At 47.7% G+C, this 9471-nt stretch overlaps 1 protein-coding gene across 2 annotated transcripts in view; it reads right to left on the bottom strand.

Moving 5' to 3' along the window:
* Positions 1-397: 397 nt before the first annotated feature.
* The window catches only part of CRTC1 (CREB regulated transcription coactivator 1), a 53719-nt gene continuing 44645 nt past the window's right edge, over positions 398-9471 (bottom strand). The window contains exons 13-15 of one of the 2 annotated variants that reach the window (XM_053999566.1): positions 7755-7841; positions 3520-3700; positions 398-1192 (exon numbers count right to left, since the gene is read on the bottom strand). In XM_053999566.1, coding sequence (XP_053855541.1) covers positions 981-1192; positions 3520-3700; positions 7755-7841 — 480 coding nt within the window. In that variant the 3' untranslated portion in view covers positions 398-980. The remainder of the gene's footprint in view (positions 1193-3519; positions 3701-7754; positions 7842-9471) is intronic. The other variant, XM_053999567.1, reaches the window with a different exon arrangement.

The raw sequence follows: 9471 nt of genomic DNA, 5'->3' as shown, positions 1-9471 counted from the left end.
CCACAGAGCAGGGTGGCAGTGCCACAGAGCAGAGTGGCAGTGCCACAGAGCAGGGTGGCAGTGCCACAGAGCAGAGTGGCAGTGCCACAGAGCGGGGGTGGCAGTGCCACAGAGCAGAGTGGCAGTGCCACAGAGTGGGGTGGCAATGCCACAGAGCAGGGTGGCAGTGCCACAGAGCAGGGTGGCAGTGCCACAGAGCAGAGTGGCAGTGCCACAGAGCAGGGTGGCAGTGCCACAGAGCGGGGGTGGCAGTGCCACAGAGCAGGGTGGCAGTGCCACAGAGCAGGGTGGCAGTGCCACAGAGCAGAGTGGCAGTGCCACAGAGCAGGGTGGCTGTGCCACAGAGCAGAGTGGCAGTGCCACAGAGCAGGGTGGCTGTGCCACAGAGCAGAGTGGCAGTGCCACAGAGCAGGGTGGCAGTGCCACAGAGCGGGGGTGGCAGTGCCACAGAGCAGGGTGGCAGTGCCACAGAGCAGGGTGGCAGTGCCACAGAGCAGAGTGGCAGTGCCACAGAGCGGGGTGGCAGCCGCGGGGAAGGCGGCGATGCCGGGATTTGCTTCCCAAGGAAGGGGAGCAGGGGGCACGGCCCCCCCAGCCCCGCACCCCGGGCTCTGCCAGCCCCTCCTGGCCCTGCCCGGCTGCCCCGAGCCCCTCTCTGGTGCCGGGGGCCCGCCGGAGCTCTGCTGGGGGAAAGGGGGGGGCTCTGGGGAGGAAAAGGCCAATGGAAAACCGGGGAAAACCGGACGACTCCTCACTGCTGGACGGCAACAGCGGCTCGGGGGCGGCGTGGCTGGGCGCCACGGGGACGGGGGCTCGGCAGCGCGGCAAGCTCAGAACAACAAGCTGTGGTTACTCATTGTACAGGGGACACGGAGCAGCTGCTCCCTCCGGGACGGGACGGACCCTCCGGGACGGGATGGACCCTCTGGGATGGACGGGATGGAGCCCCCGGGCCGGATCCTGCGGGAGGTGCCGGCGGCTCACAGCCGGTCCATGCGGAACGTGTCCTCTGTGGCGGGGTCGGTGAGGACCATGTCGGGGTCGTTGAGCATGTGCAGTCCATCCAGGGTCAAAGGGTCAATTTTGAGTTCATCCAGGGGGAACTGGGAATCCGTGTCGAAGCTGACGTCCCCCACTCCTGCCAAGGAGCTGGTCAGTTCTTTTGATAAGCTGGGGGGGGATTCTCCTGTCACTGCAGGGGACAGAACACACAGCGGTCAGACACCAGTGGGGAGGTCAGAAAACAGCTCCCAAAAACCCTGGAAATGCTTATGGAGCTCTCAGGTGAGGAACATCCACCCTCCTTCACGTTTCCGACCCCTCACGGCATCTCCAAGCCACCAAACACGACCCGAAATTCGTGTTTGGTGTAACTGGAGCCTTTTCTCTCGCTCAGCTTGAGGAGGAATAACCTCAATTTCCACCACTGCCATCAGCAATCCCTGGCTGCAGCCACAGTATCCCTGGGCAGGGATTGTTTCCAAAATCCCACTGCGACCAGACTGGCCACCATATGTGACACTCCAAGCCTTTGCTGGCCAGCTTGGCCTGAGCAGGGGAAGCAGTTTGGCTCCCCCAGCTTTTCCTCACTGCAGCAGAGGATCCAGGGAATTCAGAGGGAGGATAAATCCACAGGCAATCTGCTGCTCTGCCTGTGTGCAGGTGAGCACTGGGACACACCTGGACCAGCGTTAGGAATGGCTGAAGGAAGGCGACACCGACTCCAGTGCTCAGCAAACATGAAGTGGGATTTTTTAGGAACTTTGCATATTTATAGACAGGATTGTTCACTCAGAACCTGACTGGGCCTTAAACACCACCCCTCACGCCGCTGGTAAATAGGAACAACACCTTTTTGTAAATATCTTTCCTTAAACATCACGTGCAAACATTCCACGTGTTCACAAACACCAGGTGCAGAGATCAAGGTAAGAATTGTTTTAATTCCTTCTCTGAGCAATCTCACAACTTCCCTGGGAAAGGTATCAGTTTCCCTCTCCGTCAGCATCCACACTGGACTGCCACCACAGCCCAGGTGAAACAAACCCCTCAAGAGCAACAACCCCCAAGAGAAACCCCCAGGCTGGGACCTGAAATACCCTGAGCTGGGAGGGACTCCCAGGGATCATGGATCCAGCTCCTGGCCCTGCACAGACACCCCAAAATCCCAGCCTGTCCCTGAGTGCTGTCCAAATGCTCCTGGAGCTCTGGCAGGGCTGGGGCTGCTCCCTGAGTAGCTGGGCAGGGCTCTCGGAGGGGCAGAACTGTGGATGTGACAGCCTGGTCAGAGAGCTGAAAACCAGATCAGTTTTCTCCCGGAGGACTTGTGAGACTTTTAGGGAGTTGTTATTGTAAACAACCTGCAGCTGGTGTTTTTCTACTCCTTGTTCTTCTGCTCTTCTCAAGGATTTTGTGTGAGAAAAGTGGTTTTGTTAATTAGCCAATCAGGCAGAATGTGTCGGAACAGTCTATAAAGAGAAGTGTGGCATTCACATCCTCTCCCTCTCAGGATTTCCGTTGGAGAAGCACAGAGAGAAGAAGAGAAAACAATTCTTATCTGCTCCTGTGTTTGTCCCACACAGAATGTGGTATGGAGATGGTTTACCCAATTGATTGCTTGGTTAGATTCCAGTGAAGCTTGTTTGGATTCATGGAACAGTTGAATCCAGCTGTCGGACTCTCGAGCAGAGAGTCAGGAATTTTGTTAGTAGTAAATAAGAATATAGTAAGCATCCCTTTAAAATAACAAAGCAATCCTTCTAACCTAAAGCCAAAAACCACCATTTCCCTGAGTTGGGTTTGTCCTTGTTCTGACAGAGAAGAGTTTTGTGCAAAGCAGCCTCAGAGTCTGTGCTGCCTCCTTACTCGATGTGGGAGCCCAGCACATCCCCCTGGCTGCCCTGGCTGCCCGAGACCCTGGCAGGGGGCTCGGGGACCTTGGCACCAAGTCAAAACCACCTGTGGCTTCCATTTTAGCCTGTGGGAAAAGCTGCCAACTTTGTGTGAGGGATTACAAACCACAAGGGTTTGAGCAGTGTGGTAGCTGAATTAACACAGGGTGAAAAAGTAGAATTTTGGGGTTTTTAGAATGGGGTTCAAGGGGACAAGATGGAGGGATTTGGGTGTGTCCTGACCTTCTTCTCCTTCTCCTTGCCCTCCATGTCCTGCTGTGCTGGTGACACTTTTCTGTTGGTTTAAGGTAGAGATTCACTGTCTAACATAGGTGATAGTTATTGGCACGTTATTGTAAATATTCTACACGTATTTTTCAGTGCCCCAGGTGGGACAGTCAATGCCACGGCCAACAGAGCTCAGCAGGGCAGAGAGAGAATGTTCTAGAGAAGGGAAAACGAACACCCTTGAGAAGCTGATCCTGTGCATTCAGACTCCTTTGGCTGCTCAGGCTGTGAGAAGAAGGACTTGTACACCCTCGGGGTCATCCCGACACCACAGAGACAGACCCCGAGAGCTCAGCAGCAGCCCCGAGGCCGGGGCGGGGCCGCTCCCAGGTGGGTTTACCTGTCAGGATGATGTTGGGGATGTTGCTGTGGCTGGAGTAGTTGAGCTGCTGCGAGTCCTGCAGGCTGCCGTGGCTGCCCGTCAGTCCCATCATGGCAGCCTGCGAGTAGTTGAGGGTGGAGCAGGGGCTGTAGAGGCTGTTGGAGCTGATGGCGTTCTCGATCATGTTGAACTGCTCCAGCTGCAGGGCGACACCACAAAGGGTTAACGGCAGGGAGGGGACAGGGGGGGGACAAGGACACGCTCCAGGACAGGACACAGACAGGCAAACAAATTCATCTTTCCTTGCTCCAAAAGGGGCGCTGGGCCCTGGGCTGCACGCGACGTCCCCGGCCCCGCTCGGGAGAGGGAGGCACAAAGCAAAGTGGGCACGGGTCGGGGGACAGGAGGAAAGGGAGGCTCCAAAGGGAAATCCAGAATTAAATCCAATCACTGAACCTATCCAAGCTCTGAAAGGGAATTCAGGCTCAGCCCGAGGTCTCTGCCCAGCAGAATTCCCTGCAGGACACATCCCAGTTCAAGTATTTCATAATTTAATGAATTTAATTCCAGAATTAACCTCAATAATTGAACCTATCCAAGCTCTGAAAGGGAATTCAGCCTGGCCCTGAGGTCTCTGCCCAGCAGAATTCCCTCCAGGACACATCCCAGTTCAAGTATTTCATAATTTAATGGATTTAATTCCAGAATTAAACTCGATAATTTAACTAATCCATGCTCTGAAAGGGAAATAAAGGAAATTCGGGCTGGCTCCGAGGTCTCTGCCCAGCAGAATTCCCTCCAGGGCACATCCCAGATTAAGTATTTCATAATTTAATGGATTTAATTCCAGAATTAAATTCAATAATTTTATAAATCCATGCTCTGAGGCTGGCCCTGAGGTCTCTGCCCAGCAGAATTCCCTGAAGGACACATCCCAGTTTAAGTTTTTCATAATTTAATGGATTTAATTCCAGAATTAAACTCGATAATTTAACTAATCCATTCTCTGAAAGGGAATTCAGGCTCAGCCCGAGGTCTCTGCCCAGCAGAATTCCCTGCAGGACACATCCCAGATTAAGTATTTCATAATTTAATGGATTTAATTCCAGAATTAAATCCAATCACTGAACCTATCCATGCTCTGAAAGGGAATTCAGGCTCAGCCCGAGGTCTCTGCCCAGCAGAATTCCCTGCAGGACACATCCCAGTTCAAGTATTTCATAATTTAATGGATTTAATTCCAGAATTAAATTCGATAATTTTATAAATCCATGCTCTGAGGCTGGCCCTGAGGTCTCTGCCCAGCAGAATTCCCTGCAGGACACATCCCAGTTTAAGTATTTCATAATTTAATGGATTTAATTCCAGAATTAACCTCAATAATTGAACCTATCCAAGCTCTGAAAGGGAATTCAGCCTGGCCCTGAGGTCTCTGCCCAGCAGAATTCCCTACAGGACACATCCCACTTTAAGTTTTTTCATAATTTAATGGATTTAATTCCAGAATTAAATTCAATAATTTAACTAATCCATGCTCTGAAAGGGAAATAAAGGGAATTCAGGCTCAGCCCGAGGTCTCTGCCCAGCAGAATTCCCTGCAGGACACATCCCACTTTAAGTTTTTCATAATTTAATTAATTTAATTCCAGAATTAAATTCGATAATTTTATAAATCCATGCTCTGAGGCTGGCCCTGAGGTCTCTGCCCAGCAGAATTCCCTGCAGGACACATCCCAGTTTAAGTTTTTCATAATTTAATGGATTTAATTCCAGAATTAAACTCGATAATTTAACTAATCCATGCTCTGAAAGGGAATTCAGTCTCAGCCTGAGGTCTCTGCCCAGCAGAATTCCCTCCAGGACACATCCCAGATTAAGTATTTCATAATTTAATGAATTTAATTCCAGAATTAAATTCAATAATTTAACTAATCCCTGCTCTGAAAGGGAAATAAAGGGAATTCAGGCTCAGCCCGAGGTCTCTGCCCAGCAGAATTCCCTCCAGGACACATCCCAGTTCAAGTATTTCATAATTTAATGGATTTAATTCCAGAATTAAATTCGATAATTTAATTAATCCATGCTCTGGTTGGCCAAACCAAGGGAGGGTCTGATTATTCCCAAATCAAACCAGCCATGGATTATTCCCAAATTCCTGAGTCAATCCTGACATGGGAATCCTTCCCAACTGCAGCTCCAGCCAGAAATATTTAATTATTTTTACTCTTCAATGTATTCCCATGTTGTTTTATTTTTTAAAAAAATTTCAGTATCTTAAATTTTGTCAGAATTGTTTTCATTATTTTAGAATTTTTGGTTTGTCGTTTTAAAATTTAATTTCATCATTTTCCTTGATACAATTTTCATTTAAAGAATCATTATTTTTAAAATTTCTTTTTTTTTTTTCATTTTTGTTGTTTTAAAATTGATTCTCATTATTTTAAAATACATTTTCATTATTTTTCATTATTAAAACGAATTTTCATTACTTAAAGATATTCAGTATTTTTCCTCTTTCAAATGTCACTATTTTTCATTACTTTAAATTTCTTCTCCTTATTTTTCCTTCTTAAAATGAACTTTCACTATTTTAAAATCTCAGTATTTTTCTTCTTTCAAATTTCATTATTTTTCCTTTTTAAAGTCTTCCATTATTTAAAAAATTTCATACCCTTGTTTTTCCTTTTCAAAATGGATTTCCACACAAAAATGTTCATTCTTTTTCCTCTTTCATATTTCATTATTTTTCCTTTTTCTGGTTTTCCATTATTTTAAAAACTTCTCATTCTTTTCCCTTTGAAATCTGATTTCCATTTGAAATTTCTCACTATTTTTCCTCTCCAAAACTTCCTTACTTTTCCTTTTTCCAAGCTGATTTTCACTGCTTTAACATTTTCTTTTCACTGTTTTCCCTTTTCAGAGCTGCCTGGCATTATTTGAATCTTTAAAAGTTTCATTATTATACATTTTTAGAATTGATCTCCGATTTTAAAAGCTTGATTATTAAATATTTTTAATTGATTTCCCATTTTAAATGCTTATTATATATATTTAATTGATCTCCCATTTTAAAACCTTCATTATTATACATTTAAAAAATTGATCTCGGATTTAAAAACCTTCATTATTATACATTTGCAAAAAATTGATCTCCCATTTTAAAAGCTTGATTATTAAATATTTTTTAATTGATCTCCCATTTTAAAACCTCAATCATTATCAATTTTTTAATTGATCTCCCATTTTAAAACCTCCACATTTATCCATTTTTAAATTAATCTCCCATTTTAAAACCTCCATCATTATCAATTTTTTAAATTAATCTCCCATTTTAAAACCTTCATAATTATCCAATTTGTAATTGATCTCCCATTTTAAAACCTCCATATTTATCAATTTTTAAATTAATCTCCCATTTTAAAACCTCCATCATTATCAATTTTTAAAATTAATCTCCCATTTTAAAACCCTCATTATTATCCATTTTTTAATTGATCGCCCATTTTAAAACCTTCATAATTACCAATTTTTAAAATTAATCTCCCATTTTAAAACCTCCATCATTATCAAATTTTTTAATTAATCTCCCATTTTAAAACCTTCATAATTACCAATTTTTAAATTAATCTCCCATTTTAAAACCTCCATATTTATCAATTTTTAAATTAATCTCCCATTTTAAAACCTTCATAATTATCAATTTTTTTACTTGATCTCCCATTTTAAAACCTTCATAATTATCCAATTTGTAATTGATCTCCCATTTTAAAACCTCCATATTTATCAATTTTTAAATTAATCTCCCATTTTAAAACCTCCATCATTATCAAATTTTTCAATTAATCTCCCATTTTAAAACCTTCATAATTACCAATTTTTAAAATTAATCTCCCATTTTAAAACCTCCATCATTATCAAATTTTTTAATTAATCTCCCATTTTAAAACCTCCATCATTATCAAATTTTTCAATTAATCTCCCATTTTAAAACCTTCATAATTAGCAATTTTTTTAATTGATCTCCCATTTTTTTTTGGCAGAACACGGGGGGGGGGGGGACAAAGAGCGAGAGGGGAGGGGGAGAGAAACCAAACAAAACAAGAAATGAACAAAACAAAACCAAACCAAAAAAAAAAAAAAAAATCAGGAAAACTCTGCGGACAGGACGGGGACGTGACGTAAACGAAGCGGGAATTAATTGGGGTTAATTGGAGTGGGATTGATTTGGGGCGGCCCGGGATGAATTTGCTCACCTGGTGGGAGAGGGCATTAGCCTGCCTAGCTGTCATCTGCTGCTCATAATAGGAGTCCCCAAAACCACTGCCCAGCATGGAAGAATGCTGAAAACGAGAGAGACGCGCATGGTGCGAGCGCCCCGGCTGGCCCCGGGGCGCCGGGAACACCGGGAGTGCCGGGAACAACCGGGAACAACGGGAGTGCCGGGAACAACCGGGAACACCGGGAGTGCCAGGAACAACCGGGAACAACGGGAGTGCCGGGGAACAACGGGAACAACGGGAACAACCGGAGTGCCGGGGAACAACGGGAACAACCGGAGTGCCGGGGAACAACGGGAACAACGGGAACAACCGGAGTGCCGGGGAACAACGGGAACAACCGGAGTGCCGGGAGTGCCGGGAACAACGGGAACAACCGGAGTGCCGGGAACAACGGGAATGCCAGGGAACAACCGGGAACAACGGGAGTGCTGGGGAACAACGGGAACACCGGGAACAACCGGAGTGCCGGGAACACCGGGAATGCCAGGGGACAACCGGGGGACAACGGGAGTGCCGGGGAACAACCGGGAACAACGGGAGTGCCTGGGAACAACGGGAACAACCGGAGTGCCGGGAGTGCCGGGAACAACGGGAACAACCGGGGGACAACGGGAGCAACGGGAGTGCCGGGAGTGCTGGGAACACCGGGAACAACGGGAACAACCGGGAATGCCGGGGGACAACGGGAGCAACGGGAATGCCGGGGAACAACGGGAACAACCGGGGGACAACGGGAGTGCCAGGGAACACCGGGAACACCGGGAACAACCAGGGGACACCGGGAACAACCAGGGGTCAACGGGAACAACCGGGGGACAACGGGAACAACCGGGAGTGCCGGGAACAACGGGAACAACTGGGGAACAACGGGAATGCCGGGGGACAACGGGAACAACCAGGAGTGCCGGGAGTGCCGGGAGTGCCAGGAACAACGGGAACAACCGGGGGACAACGGGAACAATGGGAGTGCCGGGAGTGCCGGGAACAACGGGAACACCGGGAACAACGGGAACAACCGGGGGACAACGGGAACGGCAGAGCAAACTGGGAGTGCCAGGGAACAACGGGAGTGCCGGGAACGCCAGGAAACAACGGGAGTGCCAGGGAACAACGGGAACGGCAGAGAAAACCGGGAATGCCGGGGAACAACAGGAACAACCAGGAGTGCCGGGAACAGCAGAGAAAACTGGGAACACTGGGGAACAACGGGAGTGCCGGGAACACCGGGAACAACCGGGGAACACCGGGAATGGCAGAGAAAACCGGGAGTGCCAGGGAATACCAGGAACAACCAGGGAAACTGGGAATGGCAGAGAAAAGTGGGAGTTCAGAGAAAACCGGGAGTGCTGGGGAACACCGGGAAAGGCGGAGAAAACTGGGAGTTCAGAGAAAACCGGGGATGGCGGAGAAATCTGGGAATTCCGGAGAAAACCAGGAATGCCAGAGAAATCTGGGAATTCCGGAGAAAACCAGGAACGCCAGAGAAATCTGGGAATGCCAGAGAAATCTGGGTATTCAGAGAAACCCGAGAATTCCAGAGAAATCTGGGAATGCCGGAGAAATCAGCATGGAGCGGGCGGGAATCGCCCGGGGCCCTCACGGGGGCCCAGGGGATCCAAACGGGGCAGGCGGGAATCCCACGGGACCCAGGGGATCCCAGAGGATCCACAGGATCCACAGGGAGCAGGAG

Source organism: Vidua macroura, chromosome 26 (assembly GCF_024509145.1).
Source record: "Vidua macroura isolate BioBank_ID:100142 chromosome 26, ASM2450914v1, whole genome shotgun sequence".
Taxonomy (NCBI): Eukaryota; Metazoa; Chordata; class Aves; order Passeriformes; family Viduidae; genus Vidua; species Vidua macroura.
The sequence above is the reverse complement of the archived record's forward strand: the minus strand, read 5'-3'. Positions and strand labels throughout refer to the sequence as shown.